The 14,847-nt window shown below is 48.4% G+C and overlaps 1 protein-coding gene across 1 annotated transcript; it reads right to left on the bottom strand.

The window, feature by feature from the left end:
• Positions 1-213: 213 nt before the first annotated feature.
• Positions 214-11,709, bottom strand: PSTPIP2 (proline-serine-threonine phosphatase interacting protein 2; the record flags this gene model as incomplete). The annotated part of the gene is made up of 14 exons (XM_010282846.1): positions 214-431; positions 630-687; positions 1,201-1,235; positions 2,284-2,365; positions 2,686-2,782; positions 3,281-3,379; positions 4,963-5,042; positions 5,450-5,495; positions 5,686-5,784; positions 6,247-6,309; positions 7,016-7,122; positions 8,166-8,200; positions 9,330-9,407; positions 11,609-11,709. Coding segments are annotated over 13 exons (972 nt in total), but the record flags the coding sequence as incomplete, so codon positions are not given.
• Positions 11,710-14,847: the final 3,138 nt, after the last annotated feature.

The following is a 14,847-nucleotide window of genomic DNA, read 5'->3' as shown; positions in this document are numbered from 1 at the left end:
CCTGAGGTCTGAGAGGGTTATATATGCCCTGAACACAAGCCAGCATGCCCAAAGCATCGCACAGTGCTCCCCTCGGCACATGTGACTTCTTAGTTATCTGGAGACTGGGAGGCTCCAGCCTCTCCCAAATGGCTGCACTTTAGAAGAGCTTCAAATCAAAAACCTTCTGACATAGGTCGCCCCTTTGTCTGGGTCCATCGCTTATGTTCCTTTTCTTCCCCTGAGTGTGAAGACGGGATATCTGTCCAAGCAATTTGCTGATCAAAGGCACAGATTTTTAGTAGGCACCTTCTGAATATACAAATAATTATCAGAGTCCTCAAATACTTTCTTAAAATGGAGAAGCACTTCAGCTCTGTGTGACTGGGAATAACTGGAAACACCACCTCTGCCATGCTGGCCAGACCAACAGTGTCTTCTGCCTGGAGAACCTACAGAACAGGATCAACAGCATCTAAAACCACAGCTCCAGCTCAGGCAAGCAACGGGAGGGCTGACATGATCATCACTCCCAGTCAGTCACCTCAAAATGTCATCCCTTAACTGATGGCCTTTCTTTCTCCAATGTCCCTCCTCTGTGTAGCTGCATCTCATCTTAAATCCTTTCTTCATCAAATATGAGTACTTACTGTGGCTATTAGTGATGTACCAAGCTGTAGCCATCAACTGTAGCATAATCCGGCTCACCTGAAACACAGTGCACAAAAAATTAAGTCTGCTCATGAGAAGTACTCATTATGAGACTACGTAGGAAAAAAGCACCATGTTCTGGCCACCCATGTTCAGGGGATGGGAGGCAGGAGGGAATGAGGCTGAAATTTGATTTGCCCAAGAGCCAAAGCAGGATCTTGTTTTGCTCAGTCCCACTGCAGTATCCCATCACTGAAGAATGATATAGCTCGTGCTGTTGAAGCAGAGAAGGGCGCAAACTGCAGAGGCAGGTGGGATCCCCAGCGTAGACATCCTTAAGCTTCAGAAATGCCTACACACAGGGCTTTGATCAGAACTTCTCCTGGATGAAACCTTGCCTTCAAAGTCAGCGCCCAACTTCCCAGCATCTTGCAGTGGGGACTGAACTTACAGCAGAAGCTTCACCTAAAGCAATCCCTTTAGAGAGCTGAAGGTCATGATCTGATGGGGAAGAGCAAGAGCAGAGAGTTCCTCTGTGGGGCCAGAAACCCCATAAAGCAAGTAACTCACCTGGTGCGCTGGTCGGGGTGGGTAGAGGTCCCCTCCTGCACAGAAGGAAACACAGAGCTGAGGATCTGTGTGGCTATGGGACTCACGTTGTCCTGGCTCTGCACTGCCAAACTGCCCTCCCAGAGCTGTTTGGGAAGGCAAGAGGTTTGGCCAGCCTGGGCTTTATGAAGACCTGGTACCAAAGCATGTCATGGTGGGCTCACTGACAGCCTGTTTGGCAAACACGGGAATTGAAGCTGATACAGTAAGGGAGAGGAAAAAGTATCCAAAAAGCATGAAGTTGGGGAAACATTCACAAGTGGCCCTCAGGGCATGCCTTTTTACATGCCTTTGCCCAGACTGAGACATCAGGAAGCCATAATTGGACGTGACTCCTCTCCCAATGTGACGGGCAATGCGGCACACTCATCCTTAGCAAGAGTCTTTGGCCCTGAATCCCCATTTTCCCCCCAGCAGAAGCATCCTTCAACCCTGTCCTCCCTGCCCAGCTTCACTCCTGGAGGACTGAATTCAGCTCTGCTGTGCCTCCCTCTACCCACACACGCTTTTAACTGATCCATCTCTCCTCAGACAGACAGACTACATGGAGAACTATGCAGGGAAGCCCAGGAGGTTTCATTTTGGTGTCAAAGGCTGCTCTAAAAGGGAGGTCAGATTGTTCCCAGAGAAAGCAAGACATGAAAATGCCTTTCTTTTCTGCTGTCCAAGTACCACAGCTGCTCACTTTGATGCAAAGGACTTTTGGAAGCAGATTAGCACAAGAAAAAATGAGCACACCTTCACCCACAAGCACTTTCAGAATAATATTCCCATCCATGAGAACGGAGAAATGACCCCAAAAGGGGGAGCAAAAACCTCTGACTGGGCTTGAGGCAGTCTTTGAAGACCTTATAATAGGCATGATATTGGCATAACTCCTGCTGTGGAGAGTGATGGACTACATAGCATGGGAAGTATTTTCCTCTAATACTCCCAAGTCAAGCGTCCAACAGACTGAAAGCAACAAGATATGCTGCCTTTTTTTTTTTTTTGGAGGGCATCTTTTGCAATAGCAATTGCAATTGTACATGTTATGTCCCTTACCTTGATATAGGTACAGGAACCGGACTTCTCACAGGAGTTGCATTTCTCTGTGTATTATAGTAGTTTTCATAAACAACAGGAGCTAGAAAAAATTAACAATAGTAAAGTACAGACCTTTTACAAGCATAAACTACGTGTCAACACCAACATTCAGCTGCTGAATCTGTCCTCTCTCTGGGAAAATGCCTGAGGAGGAAATTAAAAGTTACAGAAAGGGGAAACCATCTTCAGGGGCTGGGCATAAGTGGCAGAGATTAGTGCTGCACGCTAGTCAATGAAAGGAGGAATGTTGTAAAATCAATGGGGTTTTTTTGCATCCACACTGATGCTGATCAGAGCAGCAGCTCCATGAAGAGTACAAGGAAGTCAGCACTGCTTTGTGAGATCATACCTGGCTCTTACCTGGGGCCAAACTTCCAGTTTTGCGTAAATTTACAAAAAAATCAATATCCTTCTCAATGCTGCACATTTCTAAACTCTTGCGGATTTCCTCATATTTCTGCAAAAGGGAAATAAAAAGCATTTCTGTACATCAGGTTAAAAAACAAGAGAGTTTTTTCCAGTCTTTTATCACAGTAAGCCCAGTGCTCACCCAGGATACAAGCTTCAGTGGTAGGGGAATCATAGAATCATAGTTTGGCTTGGAAGGGACCTTTCAAGTCCAACCCCCCTGCAGTGAGCAGGGACATCTGCAACCAGAGCAGGTTGCTCAGAGCCCCGTCCAGCCTGACCTGGGATGTTTCCAGGGATGGGGCATCGACCACCTCTTGGGGAAACCTGTGCCAGTGTCTCACCAGCCTCAAAAAACATGGGAATCACAGAGGGAACATCATCTGCAAGAGCTTTGGCCCAAACTTTCTCCCTGCACACTCATCCTGGTGTTTGGTGGCTGATGAAAAGCCACAGCCCAACTCGGACATAACACAGCTCAGTGCACAAGAAAGAAAATTGGGCTCTGATTTCCGAACAGAAAAATGAAGATTTTCATTTGATGTACCTCATCATTCTGGACGCAGTCCTGTGAGAGCTGGTTGACATGAAGCCAGAGGGCGTTGCGGAAGTAGTTGATCCGCTCGCACTCCTGAGTCTCAAAGAACTAAAATGATAGAGACGAAACAGCCCTAACATTTTTAAAAGGAGAGAAAATCTCTTTTATCCTGATTGCTTCTCATCCCCAAGTGCCACCACAAAGGCAGCTGTCCTCATTGAGGAGCAGGTGGTGTTGGTCTTCTGCAGAAAACATGGAAACCATGAGTCCTCCAGCTTGTCCAGAGGAGAAATCATCCCTCAGCACAACCAGGTACTTCAAAGATGTGTGTTAAGCTTGGGCAAGTCTGCAGTACTGATGCGGAAGGGGTCACCCGGCACACCACTACCTCTGGGGAGATCAAACCAGCTTCCTAAAAGCAGTGCATGTTCCCTAGGTACCCCATGGTCCTGCAGTCCCAGCTCGCTTCCCTCCCACTGGTACGGTGCAATAAAAAAACACAGGGCATGTATGAAAACAGAGGTGCATTGACTGGCTGGTCTTCTCCCTCTTTCCTGCCCATCCCTTTTCCAAGCAGATTTAAACCCAAGTATTTTGAAATCTGCTGTCTGGTATACTTCAATTTCACATGCCTTTACATATTTCCATGAAAGATAACCTTTCATCCCAAGGGTACGTACGCACTTGTTATCAGTTATGACCTTTGCAACACACCGTGGGGAAAACTCCCATGTGATCCATCTGCAGAAATGAAACCACTGCTTCCCATGACCCACCATCAGGGAGGCTTCCAGAGACTCCAGACACCAAAAGCACACCAGCACTGAGACACCGACGCACCTCACACAAAACAGACAGCCAATTCCATTTCAAAAGGAAAAAATACGATGGAAACCTGGAGAGAAATAACTTGGGAAGGAATTGGTGCAGCTGGGGATGAGATGGCCTTCCGCAAGCTTGGAGCAGACCTGGGATAAAACCTTGATCTCGGCAGTCCCTGTCCATCCCTCGGTCACAGACCACAGGTGGCTGCAAGACACAGGTCAGCAGCAGAGCGACTGCACGGTCCTCTCACCGCCAGCTCTGGAATTCCCCAGCATGTGCTAGAAAACTTTGCTAGACCACTTCACTATGAAACAGTCTGCTCTAGGCTGATACAACCACTCGGAGGGGTTCTCACGCTACTGCGTGGTCCGTGAGATACAAGGCGAAGGGCTCCAGGTGCGTGGGGATGGCCTCACCCAGCCTGCGTCCTCAGCCCACCACCAGCCTCTGCTGCAAAGTCATTTAAAGTCAGAATTTCAGACCAAGTCAGCTGGGTGGTGTTGCAGCTATAGCACATATTGGCTTCGAGTTGCCAGATGTGCAGAGGTGGCCGTGGCCGTGACTGTTCAAGATGATGGCCACACCGAACGTGCAGGCAGGTAATGGACAAAAATGTCACTACTTAGTGTGTTGACTCTATCAATTTTAAAAAATGGTGGAAGAAAAAAAAATTAAAAAAGAGTGGAAACTTCAAAGCAGTGGGATGTTGAATCCAGAAGCCAAGCATGAGACACACGCAGGGTTAGCTGCAACACCTGCCGGGGGAATACAGAGAAGGCAAATCTGCACCATCCCTAACCCCCGCAACAAGGGGACGGACGTCCAGAGGACCACGCTGCCACATGAAGGTGCTTCAGGGCATTTACCTCACAAGCTTTGATGTGCTCTTTCTGCCATTCTTCCCGGATCTTCTCCAGTGTGGTAACGCTCTGCTGGTAACTCCTGTCTGTGAAAGAAATCACATTGACATCTAATTAACATCAATTTAAAAAAACCCTTTGCTAGAAGGTAACGTGCGAATTTTAAAATGCTGGGACATCAGGGAGAAAGCAGCAGTAATGCATAAAAAAGCTGTAGAAGTAAAAGGTTGGCTAGGGGTGGGCACTGCAAGGGGACATGGAGCTGCACAGCAAGACAGAGGGTCATGCTGTGGGAGCAGCCTTGGTGGGGTCATGCATTCTTCTCCAGGGCAGGTGCCCACCGCCGGTATCTTGGGCCCGTGTTTTTGAGGAGCCGTGCCTGACCCAAGAGCTGGAGCTTGCCCTGTGCCTGAGAGCCATGCCATGGCTTCACAACCCCCTGCCCTGGGAAACACTCCCCTCACCCTCCAAACGCTGCTATTTCCATGCTCACCAGAGTCCTCCAGAGCTGATTTTGTCTGAGCCAGCTTCAGGAACAACTGCCAAAAATGGGAGATAGAAGAAAGGTAGAGGAGAGCTCTGGTGCATCACGGGCACAACCAAGGAACATCATCTGCCCTCCCATCTCAGCCCAAGCCCCAAAGCTGGGAGAAGAGCCATGGGGCAGGAGAGCTGTGAGAAGAGACACCCCCTTCTCCCCCTGCCCCACAGCCACCCCTCTCTCCGTACCTTCTCCTGTTGCTTCTGCGTCACCAGGTTTGCGTTGCGGTGCACAGCCTGTTCCGCCTCGTCCTTATCCCTGCAGCGCTGCTCGTAGAGCCGCTTGGCCTGGGAGAGCCACCAAACAGGGCAGGAGCATGTCAGCAAGCAACGAGATGCAAACTACAGCTCACGCAGGAGGCTTTGGAGGAAAGCACAGCCTACGAGTGAAAAGGTGGGCGCAGGCTGCCAGCAGAGCAGAGGACGGCATGCGAGGTCCCAGATGCCCTACTCCTTGGGGAAAACCGACCTCACAAGACAAGCTGCCCTTCGTTTGGAATGAAAAGCTTATGGCAATTGAGTCCATGACATTTAAATCACTCACATCCAACTCTGCAAGGCTACCACCGTCTGTGCCCCTGGCATACTCTTCAGTTTTTCGGAGCATGCCCTGCATAGTGCTCATGCAGACACAACATAGAGACTTGCAACAAAGGAGGAAGACCCTCACATTTAAATCTACCCCAGAGCTGTGCATGTGTGTGTTAGCAGCATTAACCCAGCAAAAAAACAGCAACACGTTTGCTTTACCTCCATGGTCTTCTTGTACTGCAAATTCCTGTTTTTGTGAATCGCCTCCATTATCAGCTCTATCTGTGAAGACAACAGACCTGGAGTCAGCACATCAGTGACCGTCGAAGCTCCAGGATGGACTATGTGGCTTAGGAAAGGAAGAGGCATGGACCAGACTGAGATGGGTTTATGGACCTTCTGTCCACCCAAAACATCTTAAACCCATCTTTTATGCTTCTATCTAAGCCTCCACTTGTGTATGCAAAGGAGCTCTACAAATGAAACCCTAGCAATATATAGTACTGTATTTTCTCCATAGGGTCTGGAAAAATTGGGAAGCCCACTCCCCGCTGCTAGGTCCAAACCAGCCCCCGGTTTTAGCAGTTTTCCCTTAATTTCCAGACGAAGGTATCTCAGGGCAGAAGAAGTTAAAAAAAGGCTTGCCAATTTTAGCATACCACATGGAGCTCATACAGCGCTACACACACATGCTTTAAAAAAACTCCTGGTTGCGGCTGGCATCCCTGGAGCAGAGCCCCTACTATTGCTGGCCCCAAAAGGCGCCCAGAGGAGAAGACACGGCAGTGAGAAGGAAGCCGGAGGTTGCCACACAGATCACCAACACAGTTACAACATGTAGGAGGGAGATCAGGACTTCCTGGCAGCAGCAGGCACCGGCAGCATGGAGGGGGCTGGGACATGGGGGGGGACACCGGGCAGCACCAGCCGATTGCTGGGACAGGATCGACACCCTGCGGCGAAGGCGCGTGCTCCCACAGCACCTCACCTTTTTCCGATGCAGTTTTTGTTTTTCCCTGAAGTCCTCCATTTTCTTTGCTTCCTCCCGAAGGGTTTGTGCCAGCTGGATGTGACCTTGCCCCACATTGTCTATCTCTGCAAAGAAAAATAATTAAGTGTCTATATATATATTCTTAGAAAGACTCTGTTGCTCAAGTCAACTGTTGTGGTCGACATCAAACTGACCCAGAGATCCCACGTCATACATCCCCTTGCACAAACACAAAAGCAGCAGCACTTTTGAAGCAGTCTCCAAGCAGTGCCTGCCTGTGTAAGGAGTTACTCAGGATCCGTCCTGCTGGGGCCTGCCTTTCAGGTTAAGAAAACTCCTGTCAAGAGAAGTTATTCAAACAAGCACAGTCACATCCCCCCTCATCCAGATGAATCCAGGCACGTTTCAACACATTGCACCCCGAAGCAGCCATCTGAAGGAAGTGTTGTCCCGACAAACTTGGGTCACAGAAAAACTAACGCTAAAAAAATCTGCGGCTCCTCTTGCTGAACGTGAGCAGCCCCACCGCGGAACACCATCCCAGCGAGCTCATCAAGGGAGCGAAGCCAAGCTGCAGCTCACGATTCAACCCCCTGAGCTGTTTCAAACCCGCAGCTATTAAGTCAGCTGCTCAGAGGGCAGAGCCTCCTTAGGGAGGTCCACCACGGTACAGGGCAGCAGATGAAGCTGGCTGGGGCAGAGGCTGGGCTCAGCACAGGGGAGCAGAGTGACACATGGCAACGAAGGGACAATATAAGGTGGCCAAAGAATCATCTTTCAGATGCTGCAATTACTGCGTATGTGTGTGAAGCGGGCAAGGCGAGCCAGTCCAACAAACTCCAGCTGAGCTTCCCACGCACAGCTTCTGATGCACAATGCGAGCAAAAGCTCTGAGCTGCAGCCAGCCCTGAAAGCCCAAGAGATGCCCAAAGGGACACCCCGTGAGCCTCCTCTCCCACGCGTGCCCTGGAGTGCTCCGTCCCAAACCCCACGTGCTGGAATGAGCCTGGCCAAGAAGACAGCCTATGCCCGACCCCAGCATCACGCTGTTTGGGAGGTTTCGCTTCTATTTTCTTCCCAAGCAGTTGCCTGCAGGCTTTGGTGCTGCCAAGTGTCCTAACAAACATAAAGCAGAAGAATTACTTACGTTGCTTGAAAACATCCAGGGATCTCTTCAGCGTGCTGAAAAACAGGCACAGCATTAAAAAGAGTGAGAAAGCACAGCAAGGTGCAGGCATCAGCAGAGCACCTTTCCCAAACCAGATAGCAAGTCCCTCACTTGACGCTGGCCAAAACAGCTCGAAGCAGGTTATTTATCCTCTTGTATACCTCCGCCTTTTTCCCTCTTGGTGAGTATACCACAGCTCACTTGGTTTGAGATCCACTTTACATCTTTCTGAACATTGTACAGTATTAAAAATTCTGGGTTTCATGGCACATGTTTCAGGCAACCTCCTAAATGTATCATATGGGATGTATGAACACCTTCTGCACGGTGTGTTGGCCAGTGGTTGGAAAGGTAGGGAGCTTTTTTCCCTATTGATATTGTATGATAAAGATTTCAGAAATATTTTATGTGACACCTGAATATAAAACTGCAAATAAATGATCAGAGAATATCAGACAGGGCATGTATAAAGTATAGCAACAAAGCAGAAAGCAGAAGGTGCCAAGGGTCACTGAGGAAATGGAGACCTGCTCATGGAGCCAACCACAGCAGCCACAGCACCCCTGTGGGGTGGTAACATGCTGGGCTTTAAGATTTGTATGGTTTGAGTCAAGGAAGTACCAGTACTTCCCTCTGGCCACAAAACCAGTCAGAAGTGAACCCAAGGTCTCATGATCCTTGGCCCTCTGATGAAATGCCAGCCCACATCTCACCTGAGCATCTATGATACTTTGGTTAGTCTATAGCTGCTGGGAACTTGGTGGACTCCAACTTGTTTACTGGCAAAGGCCAACCCAACTGTGCACCATTCATTCTCAAGGCCGATTTCAGATGATCTTTGGAACAGGCTTCCCAGGGAGGTGGTGGAGTCACCATCACTGGAAGTGTTCAAAAAACGTGTGGATGTGGCACTTCAGGACATGCTTTAGGGGGCATGGTGGTGTTGGGTTAATGGTTGGACGTGATCATCTTGAAAGTCTTTTCCAACCTTAATGATTCTGTGATTCTGTGATCTTCTGGTAATGTCCCAATCACATTTCAATACTGTTTTGTCTCTCACAGCCTCCTTCCTTCTCCTCCTTCTTCATTGCTCCAATTAAGGACAACCATAAAAGCAGAACACACACAGGACTGTGAACTTACTTCAGCTCCATCTGCCCACAGGGCTTCTTCTTCGACAAGTTAATGAGCTCTTTGCCATATTTTTCTTCTATAACTGCCCTGTTGAGGAAAGAGAGAAATGAGAGGAAGTTCTCATTTCAGGAACTGATACTTGTTTACAGCGGAGGCTGAGACCCGCTCTTATCATCCTCCCTATCTTCTGACCTGCTGCAAACCAAAACAAATTCCTTCAGTTGGTTGAAGGAAGACTGTTGTTTGCAGTTACCCAATAGCTTTTCTAGTGAAAACACTTCATTTTGTTGTGGCTGTGGTCCCGATATATTGCTCTCACCATGTCCCCATGGCCGATGGATGCAAGAACCACCTCCACAGGAGATGGAAGACTAAGCAGCCAGCGTAGCTGGTGGCTAGATGCAGCCAGGTGAGTCACCAGAGCAGTTTTTAGCTCCGTTTCCTATGGGAACAAGGCTTACGCAATCACACGTTTTCTGCGTCTCGGTTATCAGCGTCTGTCAGTCCATCCACACAAAGTACTTTTGAATTCAATTTGGCCAATTTAAACCAAATGTGACAGGAGGGAGTAGGCACCTCAAAGACCACTCAGCCACCATACATGCACCCCAAAGCTCAGCTGAGCCATTTCAGGTCTTCAGGACATTTTAAAATGAGGCAACAGGTACTCTCTCCTGATCTCTCTGATCCTTAGGGAGAACACCTGAAGAAGAGGTCACATCTTGTGAGGTAACATAAATAACACCTTTGAGAGATTGTATTGTCCTCCCCTCTTGGATGAAAGATGTGGGGGGAAAGAAAGCCTATGTCTTGTAGTCTAAGAACAACCAGCTTTCTGCAGTTGTATTGAAATCCGTACAGACAACCAGGGCTGGACTTGCCTGGTCACGTGTAGATATCTCCATCAGGGCAAGCCACCCTAGCTGTCTGCTAGGGAGAGGAACAAGTACGGCTAGAGGCTTGCATTAGAAGGTCAACTGGATAAAATAAATAGCTTCCTAAAATGCCTGTATCTCTAAAGCAGATGCAGATGCCTATGTTGTTGATTTCTAGAGTTTGGCAGTGGGGTTCACCTAAATTAAGTCTTTTAGGGAAATTGAAAAAATAAAGATTATAAATTGACTTTTTTCCTTTAACAATATTCCCATGAACTTCCTTTTGAGACAAAGCATCAAATCCAACATGCATGTTCTCCATGTCTGGGACCATGTAACAGCCATGCTATACATGGAGAACTGGGCCATGTTCAGAGAGGAGCGCCAGTAGCAAGTCCAGGTCCAGCCTCTAATCTCCTTCTGGCTAGACAGGTCAGTGGGAACATACACCGTCTTCAACAGCAAAGAGGAACGGGGCACAGGGTGTGGAGGAGGCTTTTTTCACTTTCTCCATTGTCACAGATCAGTGGGGGACAGTTCTCAGTGTTCAGCGGATGGTTTCTCGGACAGCTGGAAAGCCCAAATTTTCCTGGGACATGGGATTACAGCCCAGACAGATGTAGATGCATTAGACACTTAACTGCAGGTTCTCCTCCTCTTCATCCCCATTATATTTGTTCCAGGCTGTTTTGTACCAAGTCTTGTATTGAGAGGTTTGTTTTCTCCAGTTCTCAATATCAAAATTACATTAATTCAGGGTTGTTCTATAACGCTTTTCATCCAGGTGAACCATAAAGTCAAAATACATGGCCAGACCATCTCAGTTGTGCCCTTGTAGCCACAGAACCCCTACTTAGGTGATATTCTATGATTAATAAACACACCATCTAGTACTGCTACTTCCTTTTAAAATGAAATCTGCGGGCTGTCCATGATGTACAAAGACAAATTCAGGACAAAGACATGCCTCTCCTATGCCAAAGTCTTCACCTGATCTTCTGCAAGCTGAACTGCAAAGTGAACTTCATGGGAGAGCATGTGGCCTGGGCATGCCACCAACAGCTGCAAACACATTAGTACAGATGTCTGGCAACATGTAAGACTGAATTATTAAACTGCTCCTGATTCCTTTTTCTTTTTAACAGAGAGTTCAAAATGTGAACATCAAGCCCTGGACACCATCACTGCCTCGCAGCTGAGGATTCCTGGGCATGGACTTAATACCACAGCACCAGCCGTGCAAGGAAAGGACAGTGTAAGCAAGTAAGTTCCTCATCAGTCAAAAATCAAAGGTGTTTTAACATAGTGGACAGTTAGACATGACAGAAACCAAACTGGGAATATAAGGAGTAGTAGTGCCACCGCTTCACTTCCCAGGTTCAACGCAACCCATTTTCAGAGGCAGCTCCATACCTTTCCTTCAAAAAGTCTTCAAATTCTTTGCAGTTCTTCCTGCCATCATTCAGATGTTGAATGATGCTGTCGTAGCCAACTGTGCTCGTCAGATCCGTACTCTGAAAACAGAAGAACAGGTGTCACATCCTCATCAGTGTAGTCCACAGCCACTGCCACCTCCAGTGGCATTTGAACAAGCGATGGCTCAGCTGGGATCAAGTGTGCAAGTGCCTCTTTATGAAATAAGATCTTTTTCTTTTAGGGGTGGGAGAGGCTCCAGAATGAGAACAATGGTGGCAATTTGGAACAAGGCCCTTCCATGACTTTCAGAAAACAGAAGGTCTCAGTCCTACCACATCCTATTGCTCCCCCCCGGCCTAAATACAGCTGGCCCCATGGCACATGGCACCTCCTCCTAGGAGCCGAGCTGTCGGCTCTGACTTAATGAAATCAAACACTAAAAACCCTCCAAGTCTCTAGGTATAACCCATCTTACTACTGCTCCTCCCCGCTTCTGCAGACATGGAGATGGATCTTGGTTAGCATTGACTTGCACTCTTCTGGGCATCACCCTCACATCTGGCTGTAGGAGCCTACATCTGGGCTGGAGGGGAATTTATCAGACCTTTCTGCACAGGATCGCTGAGCTATGGGCTTCTCCCACTGCCCTCACAGCAATGTATGAATGCACCCAATGACTGCTGCTGCAACAGCCTTCTCTTTGGCCTTGCAAAAAGCAACACTGTCCCACACATCAATTCAAAACACCACTGCAAAGATCATTTCCCTGAGTACCAGGTTCTCCCCCACCACTGCTGTATGCCCTCCAATACAACACGTAGTTGGCTAGCATCTTCACTCCCCACAAAACATCACAGCCATGGGCAGGTCCTGCCTCCACCACCCACAGGCCAGGTCCCATCTTCCAAACCGGGGCTCTCAGCCCTGCAGTGCCACTCACACTTTCCATAGACTTCTGAAGGATCAGTGCTTTCCTTCAAATTACTTCTTAAAAACATATATTGTATTGATGCTTATTAAAAAAAAAAAATGCATGCAGCAATGATGTAGGTGGGCTAGGACGAAGGTTGATTAACTCTACCCCGTTCTTTCCTTATACCCATGCCTGGAAGCACCTCGGGACAAAAAATGGATTTTTGCCCTATGACTCTTGAAGATTTACCACCCTGGAGACCTGGGCCAAGAGCAGGGCTCCTAAGTGCTATGATAATACAAAGAGATGCGCTGACCATGAGCTCTCCTTCTCTGGAAGAAGTCCAAAGCAGATGCGGGGAGCTGAGCAAAAGGTGCTACCTGTCTTCTGCAAGGAGGTCCAGTTGGTGTTGCATAGACCAGCACGTGGAAGCAAAACTATAGGGAAAGAGGCTGCAGAAAGGAGGCAATGGTAAGGGCAGATATGAAACTCTGGGAAAGGAAGCAGAAGCCACAGACAGTTATTAAGAAGCCTGAAGAGGAATAATGGCAGAACAGAGCGATTCAGGAAATGGTTTGAAGCCAGGATGAGAGTACACATACAACTGGCGTGAAAGCGTGGGCAGCAGAGGCAGGGATTTCTCAGGAGTTCGTATCTTGCACAAGAAATGAAGAGGGGCAGGACTGGTATTTGTGATAAATGAAGGATTTAATTATGTGGACTTCCCTAAGTAGTCAAGGACTTGAATGTCAGTGGCCAGAAAGCAAGAAGTGAAGAAGAGATCTGGTGGGGTGGGGACCTGCAGGAAATCCCTGGGTATCCCAGATGAGCTTCGTTCCATCCACGGCATGCACAGGAAGAGAGGACAGTGGAGCAGAACCTAAGCAGAAACCAAAACGATGTCTGTTCCTTTACAAAGCACAAAACATCCCTCCAAAATGGGCTTATTATCAATGAACGCACAATCAGGTCTCAGTTTGCGTCATGTCTTTGCTAATCGGGTCTGTGAAAAGGAAACACGCTTGCACTGAAGTCGGTCTTCGTGACAGTTGCAAAACACAGGAACAACCTAACTCAACTTCCTACCCCCGCTTTCAAAGGAAATAAGATGGATGCGGACAACAACTGTCAGTCGCTGCAAGCCCGGGCAGGACGGAGCAGTCAGACCCTCATCGCTGCGTCTCAGAGGGCACCCAAAGGCTCTGGGACACTTGCGCTCGCTGCGCCAGGCAGAAGTGCCGGGGGACAAATTGGGAGCATCCACCAAAAACGTGCACTAGGCTCTTTATTTTATCACTTTTCCAGCAGACGGATTTCATTCCAGCACATAGGTATTTCCTAAGCGCCCAAGGCTGGACCAGACCTCACGGTGTTATACAAAGGTGTTACACAAAACATGGGAGGTAACAGAGATGGTGGAGGTTTCCAAAAGAACTGCTTCCAGGCAGGAGGAGCTCCTGGCCCAGAAGGAGCTGGGCAGGGTTGTATGCCATGAAACCAGCCTTCACAGCACCCTTCTGGGCAGTTGTTGACCTGGAAAGAATAAAAAGGACGAGCGTGACTGCCCAGTGGGACGTCCCAAAATCAGGGAGGGAGCAATGAAAGAGGAAGGGCAACGGGGCAAGCACAGAGCCATGGGTGTAGAGGACAAGATTTAAAGACTTAATAAACTGAACCAAAGACAGGTATGGAGGAAGAAGGAGTTGCACAAAGCCCTCCCCACCAGAGGGGTGCAGGAGGATGAGCATCTCTCCTCCCACCCTGCAGCATGCGGCTGCCCTGGTGCTCCCCACTGGGCAGAGCTCTGAACCCACGTGCTATTTAGAGGACAGCCCATGGAAACTACAAACAGATGATTTCAAGGTGACAAAGCAGCAGCTGATCTTTCTCGAGCCCACAGGGCTCAAGCAGGACATGCCCCCCCGTTCCTGTCCCACTGCCCGGGTTTGTGCCATCCTCCTGACGGACCCACTGAGGAGAAGAAATTCATGTGCTTGTTGTGGTCCTTTGGGTTTTCTTTGCACTTGTAGCCAAAAGAGGGGTTAAAAATGCTCTAGTGGGGATCTGAAGTCACCTTATGACCTTGTGTGAGTCACCGCTGAAAGGAAAGCTACTGAGCTTGACATTTCCATCTTCTATCCCACTTCACATGGAAAAAGCATGCCAGAGACACACTCTATGAAGCCAATGGCATGGGAGAATCATGGAATCATTTAGGTTGGAAGAGACCTTTAAGATCACAGAGTCCAGCTATTAACCTAACACTGCCAAGACCACAACTAATCCATGTCTCTAAGTGCCACATCTACATGTCTTCTAAATA

The sequence above is a fragment of the Phaethon lepturus genome, unplaced genomic scaffold, assembly GCF_000687285.1.
Source record: "Phaethon lepturus isolate BGI_N335 unplaced genomic scaffold, ASM68728v1 scaffold17132, whole genome shotgun sequence".
Taxonomy (NCBI): domain Eukaryota; kingdom Metazoa; phylum Chordata; class Aves; order Phaethontiformes; family Phaethontidae; genus Phaethon; species Phaethon lepturus.
Note: the sequence above shows the minus strand (reverse complement) of the source record. Positions and strands in the feature narration are given on the sequence as shown.